This window comes from Carlito syrichta, unplaced genomic scaffold, assembly GCF_000164805.1.
Source record: "Carlito syrichta isolate Samal-C Ts95f unplaced genomic scaffold, Tarsius_syrichta-2.0.1 Scaffold308820, whole genome shotgun sequence".
NCBI classification, from domain to species: domain Eukaryota; kingdom Metazoa; phylum Chordata; class Mammalia; order Primates; family Tarsiidae; genus Carlito; species Carlito syrichta.
Window position 1 is genome coordinate 391,566 of NW_007252916.1, and position 17,032 is coordinate 408,597.

The window sequence follows — 17,032 nt, forward strand, 5'->3', positions numbered from 1 at the left end:
CCTATACGGAAGTCCAAAAGGCAGTTGGACATATATGTTTGGGTCTCAGGAGAAAAGTATGAACTAGAGTGATAGATTTGAGAGCCACTGGGGCATAGGCAGTGGTTGAAGGCAAGGGAATGAATGAAAACAATTCCAGGTGACTGCAGCGTAAGAAAGAAGAGGGCCCAAGAACAAACTGGAGGGCGAGGGGGTGGATGGTTTAGGAAGAAGAATCTACAAAGAAGGTTGAGAAGGACCAATCAGGTAGGTAAGGGGACAAACCAAGAAAATAACAGGATCACGTGTCACAGAGGCCAAAGGAAAAACTCCAAGGAGGAAGTGGCCATGGGTGTACAGGCTGCAGAAATCGAGACAGACCATAATGGAGAAGTGACCAGTGGGTGTAAGGGAACAGAGGGCACTAGAGACCTCGGGAAGAACCGAGTCAGTAGAGTAGGCGGGGAGAAGTCAGCCTGAAGTGGGGTGAGAGCGCAGAGGCACAGTGGGAGAGAATTAAAATTCGGCAACTCTAAGAATGCAGATGTGAAAGGGAAGAGAGCGTGGCATCTGGAGAGGTTTTCGAAAGATGGAGGAGGGTGGTGCTTGAGGGAATCCACTCCTGTTCTCCTCAGCTTCAAAGGAAAGCAGAACACAACTGTGAGGCGGGCTTGGAGGAAAGCTGTGGGGGAGGTGATAAGGGCCTGTGTCTGACGAGGTGGCTGTTCCTGGGTCACGGGAGTCCCTATCAGGCTGCCACCTCCTTCCTGCCACTGGCCAAGGCCCTCCAGGGAGAGCTGGAAGAGAGGAGGAATGAGTCACACCCTGGAAGAAGCTCTGTGCCTTTGGAGGTCTTTCTGTCTGCCAGTAAGCCAGGGTTGGAACTGGCCAGGAGGGGGGTGGGGGTGGGGCGGCTAGAAGAGCTAAGCACCTGGAGCTGGCGGTTTCCGTTCTGGGGTTGACAGAGGGAGAAGGGAGTGGGGAGGATGGGAGGTGTGGAAGCCGAATTTCTAGAAGGGAAGCCGCGGGCTTAGGGGAATGCTGCCGGGAGCTGGCCGGGTGTCCACTCAAGCCTCCTTGCCCACAGGTCCCCATGCCTCTCCTCTTCTTGCTGCTCCTGCTGCCAAGTCCCTCACACCCTGAATCCACCTGTGAGGTCTCCAAAGTGACCAGCAAGCTAGAAGTGAACTGCGATAAGAGGAAGCTGCTGGCGCTGCCTCCAGACCTTCCAGCAGACACAAGCATCCTCCACTTGGGTGGGAACCCGCTGCGTACCTTCTCCACGGCAGCCCTGGTGCCTTTCACCCACCTCACTCAGCTGTACCTAGATCAATGCGAGCTGACCCAGCTGCAGGCCAATGAGAAGCTGCCACTGCTGGAGACTCTGGATCTATCCTATAATGCGTTGAAAAGTCTGCCCTCCCTAGGGCAGGCACTGCCTGCTCTTGCTAGCCTGGACGTCTCCTTCAACCAACTGACCTTGTTGTCTCCTGGTGCCCTACAGGGCCTGAGCAAACTCCATGAGCTCTCCCTGCGTGGCAATAAGCTGAAGACGCTGCCTCCAGGGCTCCTGGCGCCCACACCCCAACTGAAGAAGCTCAATCTGGCTAACAACAAGTTGACTGAGCTGCCCGCTGGGCTCCTGGATGAGCTGGAGCAACTTGATACTCTCTTCCTCCAAGATAACTCACTGTACACCATACCAAAGGGCTTCTTTGGGAACCTCCTCCTGCCTTTTGCTTTTCTCCACGGGAACCCCTGGTACTGCAGCTGCGAGATCCTCTATTTCAGTCGCTGGCTGCAGGACAATGACAAGAATGTCTATCTATGGAAGGAGAGTCTGGATGCCACTACGGCCATGACTCCCAATGTGGCCAGTGTGCGATGTGCCAATATGGACAAGATGCCTGTCTACGACTACCCAGGGAAGGGCTGCCCCACAGTTGGTGATGGGGATGACGCAGACTACGATGACTATGCAGAAGAGGTCACTGAGGGTGATAAGGTAAATGTCACAAGGACTGTGGTCAAGTTCTCCACCAAAGCCCATACAATCCACTGGGGCCTATTCTACTCACAGCCTACTGCTTCTCTAGACAACCAGATGTCCTCCACGTATCCAACCCAAGAATCCACATTTTCAACCAGATGGATCTCAGATTCTACCACATTCCCAACTACCACAGAATTCAACACAATATCCGAAACTCCAAAATCCACTACTGAACCTACCACAACTTTGACCACCCCAGAGCCCAATACGACCTCGACCACCCCAGAGCCCACCACGGCCCCAACCACCCCAGAGCCCACCACGGCCCCGAACACCCCAGAGCCCACCATGGCCCCGAACACCCCAGAACTCACTGCAACCACCCCAGAGCCCACCACAACCATTTCAGAACCCACCACAACCCTGAGCACCCCAAAACCCACCACGTTCTTAACCACAGAACCTACCTCATTCCCTACTATCTTCAAATCCCCAACAATCATCCCTGAGTCTAGCCAGCTCCCAGAGGTCCGCGGGGTGGTTCAAGGGCATTTTGATAGCTTCAGAAAGGACCCTTTTCTCATCCCTGACTTTTGCTGCCTCCTCTCACTGGGCTTCTACATCCTGGGTCTCCTTTGGCTCCTGTTTGCCTCTGTGGTTCTCATCCTGCTGCTGACCTGGATCTGGCATATGAAACCACAGGCCCTGGACTCTGACCAGGATAATGCTCTGGCCACAGCCATGCACACCACATATCTGGAGTTGCAGAGGACAACTATGCACACCACATATCTGGAGCTGCAGAGGGAAAGGCAAGTGACGGTGCCCCGAACCTGGCTGCTCTTCCTTCGAGGCTCACTCCCGACATTCCGCTCCAGCCTCTTCCTGTGGGTACGGCCTAATGGCCGTGTGGGGCCTCTGGTGGCAGGACGGCGGCCCTCAGCTCTGAGTCAGGGTCGTGGTCAAGACCTGCTGGGCACAGTGGGTATTAGGTACTCTGGCCACAGCCTCTGAGGGTGGGAGGTCTGGAGACCTTCAGAGAAGCTCTGATGGGCTCTCCTACTGGGATCTAGCTGGGGGGGGGCATAGGGTCATGGGGCAGTCTGTTCCTCTTCCTTCATCAAAAGCACCCTCTTCACTCACACACACACACGACCTCAGGCCTAGTGAATCAGGAGGTGTAGTGAAATAGAGTAGCTGAGTGGGTCACAGAACAGTGCCCTATGCTGCATGGGGCGCTGCCAGACCACACGGTTATTACCATCACTTTGGGGAGTTTTTAGGAAAAACAAACAAACAGAATAGAGCACGGCTCCCACATACATCTGCATATAGAAGAAAATTTGTAGTGATTTACCAGGATGTGAGCACTGATTATCTCTGGGTCTTATAAATATGGGTGGTTTTACTTTCTTCTCTTTACCATTTTCAAGTTTTCCGCCATTATTGTATACCATTTGTTTAATAAAACATAATTTCAAAAGAAAAACTTTCTTTTGGGCAAAGTGGCTGGGGCACCTGTCACGAGAATTCACAAAGTTACAACGGCCCCCACTCTGGTCAAAACGACTTGCCCAGGAAACCTCCAGTTGTGGCCTACATTCCTCCTGCCTGGGGTACTCCCTTTTGTCCTCCAGGGGTGGCCACTCACCAGGTCACTTCAAGCATCAGATCCAGTCCAAGAACCACACATCTCCCTAGAGTTTAGTGAACACTGCTGAGACTACCTGCCTGCAGCCTACAGTACTGAGGCAAAGTAGCTCTCCTCACTGCCCAAGCTAGCGGGTGAGGAGGGTGTGGGCTCCACCGTGTGTGCCATCTTGGGGAGTCTGGTTGAACAGCCTCGGGTTCCTGCTCTCAAGCTAGGACGCAGGCAAATGGAACATCCTTCTTTTTTTTTTTTTGAGTTGGAGTCTCACTCCGTCACCCAGACTGGAGTGCAATGGCCGCTCCCGGCCATCGCAGCCTCGACCTGCTGGGCTCTGGCAATCCTTCCGCCTCAGCCTTCCAAGTAGCTGGAACTACAGGCGCACGCTACCACGCCCGACTAATTTTTGGTTTGTTGTAGAGATGAGGTCTTTGTCAAGTTGCCCAGGAGGGTCTTGAACCCACGAGCTCAGGCAATCCACTCACCTCAGCCTCCCAAAGTGCTGGGATTACAGGCTGAGCCGAGCCCGGCCCATCCTTCTTTCATAGATTCTGCCATTCCCTGACCCCACTGGTGAGGCTTCCTCTCCCGCCATCTCCAGCACAGGCCAGAGTATGGGGTCCAAGGAATGGGAGAGAAAGCTGAGCCTTTCTGGCTCCATGGAGACCCCTCTTTTCAGATAGTACTAACAGGATTTTTCTGGGCAATTTTTTTCAGGTCCCTTCCTGCTATGGGAGTTTTTCTGTCTTAACAAATCCTACTTTCTCACCAAAAAAAAAAAAAAAAAAAAAATCTTCCTAATCTGAAAATCTGACTGCATCTCTTTCTGCTGTGAACACTTCCCCAGGGGGACCAACTCCTGAGCTTAGCAGAGATGCCATGCACAAACCCTGTCTGACAGTGCAGCTCCATCTCTCATAGCAAACACTTCACAACCTGTGCTCCAACCATTGCAAACTCCTCAGATCCCCTGCTCCCCGACACTTTCCTTTCTAATCTCTTTTCCTCACTCCAGCCAGGTGTGCTGCCCCTGCCCTGCCCTCACTCAGTCTAACTACTCGTGTGCAGGTCTCTCCTCCTAGGCTGGGCCAGGTACTCCAAGTCACTCTGCAATGCTCTACTGCTACACTCCATTTCCCAACTGCCCCTGTATAATCTTCTCCTCTGGACTAGGAATTCCTTAAGGGCAAGGTCCAGGCTTCAAGTGTCTCAAAGCAGCTACCCAGGCCCAGGACACTGTGTGCACAGAGCGAGGCAGCAGCAGGGGCGCCAGGATGCTGAGCTCCACCTCTCCTGTTGACAAGACTCTGCCAAGGGGACAGCTCCCACCTGCTGCCTGCCTGTCCCCTGGCCTGGCACAAAGCCCTCAGGCCACATGCTGCCCAGCACTCCTCTCAGTTTCACCTTCCTATGTCCTTTTATGCCCCAAGAGGTTTTTAGGTTCCTTGTGGGCTGGTCCTGGGAACATCTCCTTATAAAAAAACAAATAACACGGCCACTCTTCCCAGCCTGAGACCCAGCTGGGTCTCTGGCCACCTTTCCCCACTTTCCTCAAGCCTCCAGGAGTTGGGGCCTGGCTCCCAAGCCCACCCCCATAAGCCCTGCCCCTTCACCCTCACTGGCTTCAGCCCACAAAGGTCTCTATTCCCTCCCTTTTTAGACTGCAGAAGTAGTCACCAGACCCCAGGTGGGTTTTCCTGGGGATTATGGGACATGACTTGTGCATCTGCAGCATTCTTGGGCAAGCGATTGGGAGGCAACAGTCAGGGCCTGGGGTTTGGGTTTTCCTGGTCCTGTCAGCTGCTGTGGCACAACAGATTTATAAAGCACTTGCACAAGACCAGTGGGTGCTTTTTCTTTAATAATTTTTCTTAAAAACTCCAGTTCCTATTCTCCAGGGACACCAGCTTCTTTGTCCAGTCTCTTCCCCCTCCTAACTTCCCCCAACTCTCCAGATTTGGGGGTGGTGTCACCAATCCAATTTATTAAGTCCTCAATGAGGGGGAGGAAGGGCCACATCTTCCCACTGTGGGCCCTTTAACCATCTTGATGGCTTCTGTTCTCTGTCCCCTCAGCTCTGCCTTGGCGTCCCCACTGAGAAGGGGCATCTTCTGCTGTCCTGTGTGCCCTGAAACTAACACCCAAGAGGAGGCCAGAAATCCTCAGGGAATTTCCCAGCTCCCCTCAAGGAACAGCCAGGGACAGAGAGGTCACAGGATCAGGACAAGCAGGGCAAGCTGCAGCAGGGGATAGAACAGACCAAAGTCCTTTACCGCAAAGGAGGAAACCAAACTGTGAAGGGGAAATAAATAGAAGGGCCCAGGGCAGCAGAGTCCAGGCCCCCGGGGCACAGTGACTGTAGGAGTAGCAGGCGAGTAGGAGGCCCGGCACACTGACTCCAGGCCCCCAGCCACCTCAGCCACTGAGGAAGAGACGCTTGTAGGCCTTGTTCATCTGCTCCAAGAAGATGAAGGTGAGGACGGTGTGGGGGCCCAGGCGGGCATAGTATGGTGTGAAGCCTTTCCATAGGCTGAAGAAGCCTTCATAGCGAACAACCTTTAACAGCACATCCTAGACAGACAGGCAGGCAGGGTGCTGGAGTTAAGACTCAGACTCTAGGGCCTTACCCCTTACCCAGTTACCCTCTCAGCCTTCCCAGGGCACCCGACACTCCCGCCCAAGCCCCCAAAACTGCCTCCTCACCAGCCCATTCTTGTATTCCGGCTTTCCGTCAATCATTCGCATGTTCTGGATCCTGAAGGGGAGGAGGTAAGGGCATTGAGAGACAGAAAGAGGGCCCTCCCACCCTTCTCCAGGCCCAGGTCCACACACTTACCGGGTCTTAACAATGTCAACAGGCATGGAAGCGGCAGTGGTGACAAGACCGCTGATCATGCTGGCGCAGAAGTGACACAATATGTTGTCAGAGAAATAGCCTGGGGGGGAGTGAAGCAGGGAGTGGCAGTCAGCTCAGGGGTGGCTCAGGCCAGGCTAGGAGCTAAGGGCCCAGCTCTGGGTCTCACCTGAGTCCAGCAAGAACTGCTTGGATTGGGAGTAGGAGGCAAGCTGGGCAGCATTGACGACAACAGCCCGAGCCATGGTTGGGATGCAGCCCTGGAGGTAGGGGAGAGGAAGAAGAGTCAGAAATGCCTAAAACTTGACCCCATATTCCCCATGTCTCTGGCCTTTTCACTCACCCGCCATAGTGTGGGGACCCCCTCCTCCTGAGCGATTCGAATCAGGGCATTAAATACATTTTTGTAGCCACGGCGCTGGTCAGCTGGAAGCCTGGCGAGAAGGCAAGAAGCAAAGATCAGGATAGATCACCCTGCCTCGCGGAAGCAAAGAGAGGGAGACCAGAACAGGTAAACACTCTGCTCTAGGTCTGGGATGAGAAATTGAGCCTTTCATTCTAAACTCTGGGGAATAGGGCTGGGGTCAGGTTCAGACCTGGAACTCACCGGCCATCAGCAGTCATGCGAATAAGAGCTACTTCAGCTGGTGTTCCCACAAAGGCACCAGTTGCACCTGCGGTCATGCCAATCAGAGCCTTCAGCAGAAAGCCAGGGGGTGTGCCATCAGCCCCGGTCAGGCGTTCAAACAGCACGGTATATATGCCAAGGCGGGTAGTGGTGTAGGTGGCCTGGCGCAGCAGGCCAGCTGACAGCCTGGGAAGTGAGGGTCAATGAATCAGGCTAAGGTCTAGAGCTCCAACCCACACCCGACCCTCCATCCTGAGGCTCCAGTACCCGGTGTAAATGCCCCTCAGCCCTTCTGCCTTCAGGATGCTGGTGAGGGCATGGAAGCTGGTTTTGTACTCTCGAGTCTTGGCCCCTTCCCCGCTCAGCTGCATCCGGTTCTTCACCAGGTCCAGGGGCTGCACAAAAACTGTGGCTCCCATTCTGTGGAAGACAGGGATGGAGTCAAGGGCCAGGGGTCCCAGATGACATCTACCAATGACCACTGGAGACTGGCAGCAAGGGGTTACGAAGGTCAGGGGCCTGTCATTGGATTAAAGATTCAGGAGCCTGGTAAGCATGTGTCTAGGAGTCTCTCGCAGGTGTGTACCCGGAGCAATGGGTCTGAAAAGTCCAGCTGTCCAGTGGGAACCAAACAATGAAAGCGCTCTTAGCAGCTCCATGGGAATCAAGCAGGGATGTGGGACTGCATGCAGTCCGACCCAGGGAAGGGTGGAGGGGAGCATCCATGACCCCTGGATGGCGGACTACTACTCCAAGTAGTTCTGCAGGAGCCATTTCACGACCTGGAACCCCATACACCCCGGCAGAGCTAAGCAATGGGCTGGGAAACTCAGGTAGCCCGCCGGGGGTTGTGTAATGGCCCTGCATGCAGTCCAGAAGGGGCCCTGCAATGGGCCCCTGGCAGCTCATCAAGGACCTTGCAATACGCGAGGGGTCGCGCTGACCCCGCGCCGGCTCAGTTCACTACAACAGACCCAGAGATGAACCCAGCCCGATTCCTAGCGCCTGTCCCCTCCTCCTCCTCTCCCATCCCTGGGGCCTGAGCTTACCCGGCCAGGCCCCCAAACAGGAACTTGACGGACTTAGGGGAGGTACGGGGCTTCCCGTCCATCCCGCCGGCTCCGGGACTCGCCGTCGCCGCCATCGCCACTCACTGGCCCGGGCTCCGGGTCCCGTGCGCGCGCGGCCCCGCTCGCGCCCAAGGTGACACCGCGCGCGCAGCGGACCGTGGGCGCGCGCACGGCCCCCTGGCTCTCAGGGCCAGCACTAGCTGGCAGCCGGCGGGGGCGCAGGCGCAGCGCAAAGGCGGCCGGGAGTGAGGCGGAGCTGAAGGAGGAGCTTGAAGGATGCGTGCGGGAAGGGGTGTGGCTGATTTAGGAGCCCGAGGAAGGGCGCAGTTCTTACCGAATTGGAATCGCGGGAAAAAAGACAGGCGTTTGTTTGAAGGCCTCGCGAGACTGAGTGATTCCGGTTAGCCAGAGTCATGAGATCTCTCGCGATAGATGTAGCAAGCGCCCCTCTGCGAGCGGTTGTTGGGGAGTGTGGTGAATACTCTCGCGAGATTTGAAGGTACGGCGGCGGCAGCGGCCAGCAGGAGGAAGGTTTGTAAACAGGGCAGCTCCGGAACCAAGGGGGGTAACGATTAGGTCGTCTTCTGGGACATCGATGCTCCTGCCATCTCCACAGGCACTCCCTCCATCTCTAACCTTTCTTTAACTGGGCTTTTAGGACCGGAAGTTTCTCATCTTGAGCGCCCAATGCAAGAAGCGGCCCGACTTTCCTAACCGGAAGCCCTTTCCAGCGGATAGGAAGACGGCCCACCTGGAGGAAGTCCCACCTCCTCGAGCTCCCCCACCCTTCCAGAAGTTTTTCTGTCACCTGTGTTAGCCTCCCTCCTCTTTCCCCGTTTTATTCTCGTACCAGAGAAGGATCCGTTTAGTGTCGCCCTCCCAGCTCCACCAGACGGGTTGGACATCTCGTTCCCCAATCGGGGTTCTTTCCCCGGTGCCCCATGTAGCTGGGAAGTGGGACCTGGGGGTGATTGGACCCCTGGGATCCTGAAGGAGGGGCAGGGCGCAGAACTACGCTTCCGTCCGGGTTACCAGAACGCGGCCTTCACAGCCTCTCCTCTCTCGCTACCATGCACCCCGGGGCCTTCCCGCTTCCTGTGGTTGTGGCCACTGTGCTGTGGGGAGCGGCCCCCATCCGGGGGCTCATTCGAGCGGTGAGTTTGAGGGGCGAATGGGTAAAGGGCGCTGAAGGGGGTGGGTTGCAGATTGGAGGGGAACATGGACTTTTTGTTCTCAGATCTCGGACCACAATGCCAGCATGGACTTTGCAGACCTTCCAGCTTTATTTGGGGCTACCCTGAGCCAGGAGGGGCTCCAGGTGATTTTCTTCTTTTTTACTTTGCAAAATCCTCCATCCTGGGCAGGGGTTGGGGAGATTAGCCGTGGGTGAAGCTGAAGGTAGGAAAAGAGTCAAGGTAGGAAAAGAGTCAAGTTAGGAGCTAAGTGTACCAGCATGTCTAGTGTGGAATCCAGAATGAATCTAGAGGGAGAAGACAAAGTGTGCACCCCTAGAACTCTGAGCTTATCAGGGAGACTGGCAGTGGACAAAGATAAAAGGAACAAGAGATGCTTTTCAGTAGGGTCTCATGTGCCAGTTTTTGGTTATATGACCTGGGGCAAATTAATTTCTGAGTCTTAGTTTGTTTTACTGTAAAATGGAATTGTAGAAATTTTCTTAGGGTTATTGCAAGGAGTAAGTTAGACAAGCAGTTTTGTAGTACTTCATCACAGAGACTGCCACATAACTAGAACTCAGTTGGGCAGAGCAGATAGCAGTAGAGTTTTGAGATGGATAACTGGAAAATTGAAGGGAGGGGAGTGTGTTCTGTAGGAGTGTGTACTGGAGAGGGGAATGTGAAACAGAACCTGATGGGCAGGGTATTGTATTATAGTCAGTGGGAAACTGGAAGGTAGAAGAACTGAATTAGCTGGGAATATGGGGTACAGGTTAGCCCATAAAGGGAGAGTCTGGTGAAGAGACGGTGTTGGATGTAATTGCATTTTCAGGAGGCTAAGAGAAAATGTAGACTTCTTTTTATTTTTAAAAAATGTATATGGGCTCTATGTTGACCAAGCTGGTGTCAAACTCCTAGCCTCAAGTGGTCATCCTGCCTCAGCCTCCCAAAGTGCTGGGATTATAGGTGTGAGCCACCACACCTAGCTAAAAATGTAGACTTCTGATTTGGGTAGCATGCCCAAATACCAGGAATGAGAAGAAAGTGAGGATAGAAATGTGTACCATGTGCGGGACATTGTGCTTGGTGAGCCTTGTGGAGAGCAGAACCTAGAAAGGAAAAAACTAACTATTGTTTGCTTCTCTCTCCCAGGGGTTCCTTGTGGAGGCTCACCCAGACAATGCTTGCAGCCCCATTGCCCCACCACCCCCAGCGCCGGTCAATGGGTCAGTCTTTATTGCACTGCTTCGAAGATTCGACTGCAACTTTGACCTCAAGGTTGCTGAATGTGAAGTGGGAACTGGGCAGCTGAGTTTAGGTAAAAAAAGCCACCAAGAACAAAGAGAGGCAAGGCTCATGATGGCTCTTTGTTTCCTGCCTTGTTTCCTTAGGTTCTAAATGCCCAGAAGGCTGGGTATGGTGCAGCTGTAGTACACAATGTGAATTCCAATGAACTCCTGAACATGGTGTGGAATAGTGGTAAGGCTGAGGGATCTAGACAACTGGGTTTTCAGTAGAGCTCAGATTGAGAGATGATGGGAGGCTTGATGGCTTCAGGAAAAGAAGCCAATCCTTTGAGTGGGATGGGGCAAAAGTGCCAAATACCCAGGCTCCCAAAGGATTTGAATGGAGGCTTGAGTCCCCAGAGTAACACCCTGATCCCTGCAGAGGAAATTCAGCAGCAAATCTGGATCCCCTCTGTGTTTATTGGAGAGAGGAGCTCCGAGTACCTGCGTGCCCTCTTTGTCTACGAGAAGGGGTAGGATATGTGTCTCTTTCCCATTCTTCAGCAGTTCTGTTCCAGCCTGGAGCCCAGGCCTGCTCACTACCCCACTGATTCAGCCTCCTGTCCTCCCTTTTGGGCCTCTTGACTTTCTTCCCACTCCTTTCCCCACGCATTGGCCTTCTCCAGACCCAGTTACTCTGTCCCTCTTCCTTTGTCCCTTTTGCCTTTCTTGCCCATCTGAGACTGGTCTCCCTTTCCCCAGGGCTCGGGTGCTTCTGGTTCCGGACAATAGCTTCCCCTTGGGCTACTACCTCATCCCTTTCACAGGGATTGTGGGACTACTAGTTTTGGCCATGGGAGCAGTAATGGTGAGTAACTCAGGAACATTATGGGAAGAGCTGAGCTGAGGCCTGTAAGGCCAGGCTGGATCTGGAGTTGAGAGGTTGGGATGGTTTGTCCTAAATTGTCTAACTCTTTCTAAGCCTGCTCTATCCACTCCCCCTCTCCTCAGATAGTTCGTTGCATCCAGCACCGGAAACGGCTTCAGCGGAATCGACTTACCAAAGAACAACTGAAACAGATTCCTACGCATGACTATCAGAAGGGTAAGGAGTTTAGGGGAGGCAGGGCTCGGTGGCTCAGCTGTAATCCCAGCACTTTGGGAGGCTGAGGCAAGTGGAATGCCTGAGCCTGCGGGTTCAAGGCCAGTCGAGGCAACTTGGTGAGACCTCATCTCTACAATAAATAAAAAATTAGCCGGGCATGGTAGTGTGTGCCTGTAGTTCTGGCTATTTGGAAGGCTGAGGCGGAGGGATCACCTGAGCCCAGCAGGTCCATGCTGGGGTGGGCTGTGAGTGTGCCACTGTACTCCACCCTGGGTGATAGAAAGAGACTCCAACTCAAAAAAGTTAGGGGAGAGAAGGACTTTTCCCATCGCTTAACTGGTTCTGGAGTTTGAGCCTAGGAGATACGGGGTAAAGAAAGATGGCAGTGAGAAGGTGCCAGCCTGAGATGCCAACTTTTCTTCTCCTTTTATCCATAAATACAATGAGGGCAGGAGAGGAGGTGCAAATAGAACAGGAGATGGAGAGCAATGATAGTTGGGGAAAATGATGTGGGACAGACCTTGTCTATAAGGGAGGTGGAGAGAGAGCAGAAAAATGGAAGATGTGGCGAGGATTCATTCAGAAGGTAGAAACAGGTAAGGAGGGACTGGGTCTTTAGGTCCTGGAACCTCCAGTGCCCATATAAGGCTGTAGCATAAGCCCTGCCCCCCCTCATTTCCCCTCCTCCCACTCCCTATCTCCACTCTCACATCTCCCCAAAAGCCCACTTCCTTTACCTCTGCTTTGCTTTTCTTTGCATGTCCCTTTTAGCCTCAAATTCTTAAGTGTTCTGCCCTGGCCTTATCCTGCCTGCACCACTCTTGGCTCTTCCACTGGCCCTGTAGACCGAGGAAAATGAATTCGCAAGGCTTAGCTCCACCACAGGACTGCCAGAGTGTTTTCTTGTGGACCCTGGTTCAGTGAAGGACTAGATTACTTTCTGCCCCAGGAGACCAGTATGATGTCTGTGCCATCTGCCTGGATGAATATGAAGATGGAGACAAGCTGCGAGTACTGCCTTGTACTCACGGTGAGCCCCTCACTGCCTTTGCCCATGGCCCTATGCCATTAGCAGGCACTAAGTGATTTACCCTCATTCCTCTCTGCAGCCTATCACAGCCGCTGTGTGGACCCCTGGCTCACTCAGACCCGGAAGACCTGCCCCATCTGCAAGCAGCCTGTTCATCGGGGTCCAGGGGATGAGGATCAAGAGGAAGAAACTCAAGGGCAAGAGGGTGATGAGGAAGGGGAGCCAAGGGACCACCCTGCTTCAGAACGGACCCCACTCCTGAGCTCCAGCCCCACCCTTCCCACTTCCTTTGGTTCCTTAGCTCCAGCCCCCCTTGTTTTCCCTGGGCTCTCAACAGATCCTCTACCCTCTCCCTCCTCTTCCCCTGCCATCCCGGTCTAGTACGGACCGTTTCCCCCATGCACAGGTACCTCTGGTGACCTATTTGCACAGATCCTCTTCCTTCCTCCACTCTGCTAGTTGAGGGAAAGAGGATATTTCCATCCCATGTTTCTCAGTTACCCAGCCCTATCCTTTTGAGGGGCTTTGGGGTGGGGGTGGGGGAGCAAAGGGACTGAGTCGTCACTTCTTGGGTTAATAAAATTGTTTTTGTGGACTAAGGAACGGCAGAGATCATTCTCACAGAGAAGTTATCTTTTGGGGGAAATCACTTTTCTTTTTTGCCATAAGGGACAGAAGACAGATTGACCTATAGTCATAGGGACAGCCCCAGCAGGCATTTGCTGTGACTCAGAGGGGGAGCCCCACCCACACAGAGGATGACTCAACAGGCCCTGCCTTGCCCACAGGCCTGGACCCATTCTCTGGTCTGCATGGCTCTATTCCATTACCCACAATTCGACCAGCACACTTGAGGACCTAGACTTAAGAAATACTGGACGGGGTGGGCCACCTGGTCAGGTAGGCCTGAGGCAGGTGCTTAGTCCTGGACACAGGCAAGAAACCCAAATCCCTGGACTTTGTAAGTCCCTTAACCCTCCTGTTCCCAACCCCAAGCCTGGATAAAGGAGGTCACGATGCTTGTCCCCATTGTGACACCCAAGCTCAAACCACACAGCACCTTGTTAGTAGAATCTTTTTTATTCAGAAAAAAAAAAAAAAAACCCAAAAAACAAAAAAGTTTTCCAACCACACACAGGAAGGGTATGGGTAGGGGGAGGTGTCTGTCCATCCAGCCCCTGCCCCCAGCCCATGTGGTTTTGGCAGCAATAAGGGGTGTGGGGTAATGGCCCAAAAAATAAAAATGGTGTATGTGTGTACGGGAAGGGGTGCAAAAGCTGTGGGAGTGGTGGGAAAGGGACAGACGAGGTCAGTACTGGGAACGCCGCAGGTGGGAGGCCATTTCATAACATTTCTTGTTGATCAAACCGCCATGGACACCTTCTTTGCCCATCAGCAGGACTAGCGCTGGAGGAAAGAGAGAGGAGGCTAGGACCCAGGTGTCACAATTCTACCCCCTGCCAGCTGTTCAGCAGCTGTCCAACCCTGGGGGCTGTAACCCAACCTCATCCCTCCCAACCCCCCACACAGGCAGGCTGTCAGTCACCCTGAAACAATAGGGCTTTTCAAAAGGGGAAAATCAAGCTTAAAGGCTGCAGAAGAACAGACTAAAATTTAGGGGTCAAAGGCTCATAGAAATGTTGATTCATATGTTCAGGCTAGAAATGGCTGTTGACAGCCCACCACTAACAAGTTCTAACAGAAGAGCCTAAGAGATGAGCACTAAGTGCTAATTAAGGACCTCAACAATCTACCTACTCCAAGAAAACAGGGAGCTAATCTGAAGAAGTCAAAGCAGGAAGGAACTGAGAAGGCAATGCAGTTCAGCTTCTTTATATTACAAGATGAGGAACTGAGACAGAACTGGAGGGACTCTCCAATGTTCCAGCATCATTGGACTGGGAGCAGAATGCTGGTCTGGCTACCTTCACACAGGGGAACCACAAAGAAAAAAGCACCAAAAAGACTAACAGAAGAAGGCACATTAGGGATCTCAAGGATAAAGAAAGAGCAAGACTCAGAAACTCACTCTTGGCAGTCATGGTGACAGTGACATTGAAGGTGGGGGCTCCGCCGGTGCTCTTGGTACGAAGATCCATAGTAAATTCCCCATCCTGCAGCAGTGAGTCCCGGATCACAGAACATTTCTGGCCCCCAAGTGTCAGCCCATTCACGAAGAAACTTGACCGGTCTTTGCCAACCAGGACACCAACCTCAGCTGGCTAGAAGAGGAATCAAGCACCAATGAAGTCAAATCGGCACAAAAGATTCACCCTACTCTCCAAGGAATCACTCGCTTTCCGTTCTTCTGGGAGCTAGAAGCTCCGGAGAAGAGTGTATGTTATGTGCTCTGTATACATAAGTGAAACTTGAGAAACTCGGGACTGTGGCAAGTTAGTGCAGAAAAAGATTATGATCCTCAAAGCTAGAAAAAGGGGGACCAGGGAGGATGAGATGACATATTCCTTTGGAGACTTAGAGCCCAGTGTTTAACAGGGAAAGTAAACCTAGTGAGGAGTCTTTGGATGCTCAGAACTCTCCTTCAGGAAAAGCAGAAGCGGAGAGGGGAAGGGAGGGGGCGGGCGAGACAAGAGAAGCAACTTTGCCCTTATTTGGTCAAAGGTTCTGCAGGAGTTGTTAGGGGCCCGGACGCCTGGGTCTCTAAGTAACCTAGCGTTTAGGCCAGGTATCTCTGCTTGGGCACGAGGAAGTAGACCCCTGGGGGCTTTCGGGTAAAGTTGGAAAACTTTTGAAAGGGGACGGGGACTATACCCGGCAAGCCAGTTCTCAGGTCTAGATACCCCAGGGAACCTTTCTCCCCCTCCCCTTTACACCCCCAAAGCCCCACATCCGGTCCCCTCCCGCCCGGAAACCCCCTTCCCCCCCTTTCGAACTTCCGCTCCCCCTCCCCACTTCCGGGCAGTGTGGGCAGGGGAGGTGGTGGTGGGGGACAGCAGTAGTCATCCCTTATTCCTTAACTTATACTATCTCAGAACTTCTCACAAAGTTCCCCTGCTCCAGGCCCCCACGAATGGCGGGAAGACAGGGCGAGGGGACTTCCGGGATTGGCCTCACAGGAATGTTGAGTCCAACGTGCCGACTTGGGGGGGCGTGTGGCGGCCTCGCCCTCTCTAACGGGGCTGGGAGGGGCAGGGACCTGGGAGCCCACAGAGGACGGGCGTGGGACCAAAGCCACGCGCCTGGGGTTCCCTCCTGCATAAGGGGAAACAATGGTAGAGGGGGCACGAGCTGGCGGCCGGAAGAAAAGCTGGGGGTCCGAGGTTCCCCAAGTCCCTCCTCAATCACAATCCCCGGTTAAAATTGCAGCGTGTGCCCGCCCCGCCCTGGAGGAGACGGAAGTGGGCCGCCGCACCGGGCGGCGCGCCCCTCCCCGCCCTGTGCCCCGGATGTAACGCCCCGTCGCGGAAAGCGGGGCGGCGGGCGGGATGGGCGCCGCCGCCTGGGGCGTAGGACTTGGGGGCACTAAAAGGACCCGCTCACGTGCAGCCGCCATTCGCACCGCTTCCAGGGCAAGGACTCGGTTGGGGCCGTTCGCTGCCCTCCCTAGACCGCGCCCGCCCCCACCCAGGTCCCTCGCTCTGGGTCCAAGCCCGACCAGTACCCCAAAGCGCGCAGGCCTCGCAGTACCGTGATGTTGACGAAGGTTTTTCCGGGGACGGCGGCCCAGACGGAGGGCGAGTCCTTATAGCCCACGATGGCCGCGTCCTGACAGGTCCCGTCCGCCATGAGGTTGTCGATGTAGGCGTTCCACCCGGCCATGGCGCTGCTATTGGGGCTGCTCTCGGCGCTGCTGCTGGGGCCGCGGGCTGGGCTCGGGCTGCCTCGGGCTGGCGGGCGGGGTGAGGCGGAGAGCTCGGGGCACGCGCTGCCGTCCGGACCGCAGCTCTGCTAGCTGTGCAGCAGCCCTCGCACCGCCACTTCCTGCTCCTCCTCCCCCTCCCTAGATTTTTATTTGCAAAGGGCGGTAGGGGCGGGGCCTGCTCGCCGTTCCCTCCCTCCCCCCTTGCCTGCCCAGACACCGAACTTTGCGAAGGCAATTTTAAAAATCCCTCCCCCTATTGCAAAATTTGCGGAGTTCGAAGGAAAGCTATGTAAAAGGATGGGGGGTGGCGGGAGGGAGGTTAAGGTTAGGACTTGCTCCAATTCTCACTGAATATAAACCAGACTTTGGTGTCGGGGAAGAGAGTGAGCCGGCGGAAGGAAGGAAAAAGAAAGGAGGAAGAATTAGCAAGCTGCAGATTGAGCAAACTAAAGGGAGTTCGGGGAGCCCGGGGTTAAACGGAACGACTCCTCCTTCCCCCAC

The 17,032-nt window shown here is 54.2% G+C and overlaps 5 protein-coding genes across 15 annotated transcripts in view; 3 read left to right on the top strand and 2 right to left on the bottom strand.

The window, feature by feature from the left end:
• Nucleotides 1-1,072: 1,072 nt before the first annotated feature.
• GP1BA (glycoprotein Ib platelet alpha subunit) lies at nt 1,073-2,986 on the top strand. The gene has a single exon (XM_008065922.1). The coding sequence runs from the start codon at nt 1,073-1,075 to the stop codon at nt 2,984-2,986; it is 1,914 nt and encodes a 637-aa protein (XP_008064113.1).
• A 2,477-nt stretch (nt 2,987-5,463) lies between these two features.
• Nucleotides 5,464-8,580, bottom strand: SLC25A11 (solute carrier family 25 member 11). 3 transcript variants are annotated; one of them, XM_008065923.2, is made up of 8 exons: nt 8,152-8,580; nt 7,370-7,522; nt 7,082-7,288; nt 6,818-6,908; nt 6,644-6,734; nt 6,457-6,556; nt 6,324-6,375; nt 5,464-6,191 (listed from the first exon to the last, which is right to left on the bottom strand). In XM_008065923.2, the coding sequence occupies exons 1-8, from the start codon at nt 8,244-8,246 to the stop codon at nt 6,036-6,038; spliced, it is 945 nt and encodes a 314-aa protein (XP_008064114.1). In that variant the 5' UTR covers nt 8,247-8,580; the 3' UTR covers nt 5,464-6,035. The 3 variants fall into 3 exon arrangements, with proteins under 3 accessions (XP_008064114.1, XP_021572156.1, XP_021572157.1); XM_021716481.1 differs by having other exon boundaries at nt 8,185-8,500; XM_021716482.1 differs by lacking the exon at nt 7,370-7,522 and having other exon boundaries at nt 8,152-8,500.
• On the top strand, nt 8,263-13,308 carry RNF167 (ring finger protein 167). 6 transcript variants are annotated; one of them, XM_021716477.1, is made up of 11 exons: nt 8,263-8,563; nt 8,831-8,984; nt 9,208-9,326; nt 9,410-9,490; nt 10,500-10,625; nt 10,739-10,826; nt 11,016-11,106; nt 11,336-11,441; nt 11,585-11,678; nt 12,628-12,708; nt 12,788-13,307. In XM_021716477.1, the coding sequence occupies exons 3-11, from the start codon at nt 9,243-9,245 to the stop codon at nt 13,087-13,089; spliced, it is 1,053 nt and encodes a 350-aa protein (XP_021572152.1). In that variant the 5' UTR covers nt 8,263-8,563; nt 8,831-8,984; nt 9,208-9,242; the 3' UTR covers nt 13,090-13,307. The 6 variants fall into 6 exon arrangements, with proteins under 6 accessions (XP_021572152.1, XP_008064115.1, XP_021572153.1 ...); XM_008065924.2 differs by having other exon boundaries at nt 8,263-8,703; nt 8,831-9,326; XM_021716478.1 differs by lacking the exon at nt 8,831-8,984 and having other exon boundaries at nt 8,263-8,703.
• Nucleotides 13,309-13,769: 461 nt separating this feature from the next.
• On the bottom strand, nt 13,770-17,032 carry PFN1 (profilin 1). Of its 4 annotated transcripts, XM_021716483.1 has the most exons (4): nt 16,707-17,026; nt 16,357-16,650; nt 14,738-14,930; nt 13,770-14,115 (listed from the first exon to the last, which is right to left on the bottom strand). In XM_021716483.1, the coding sequence occupies exons 2-4, from the start codon at nt 16,486-16,488 to the stop codon at nt 14,018-14,020; spliced, it is 423 nt and encodes a 140-aa protein (XP_021572158.1). In that variant the 5' UTR covers nt 16,489-16,650; nt 16,707-17,026; the 3' UTR covers nt 13,770-14,017. The 4 variants fall into 4 exon arrangements, with proteins under 4 accessions (XP_021572158.1, XP_021572160.1, XP_008064116.1 ...); XM_021716485.1 differs by having other exon boundaries at nt 14,783-14,930; nt 16,357-17,032; XM_008065925.2 differs by having other exon boundaries at nt 16,357-17,032.
• The window catches only part of ENO3 (enolase 3), an 8,022-nt gene continuing 7,182 nt past the window's right edge, over nt 16,193-17,032 (top strand). Inside the window, exon 1 of the mRNA XM_021716475.1 lies at nt 16,193-16,441. The gene's annotated coding sequence lies outside the window, so the exon portion shown is untranslated. The remainder of the gene's footprint in view (nt 16,442-17,032) is intronic.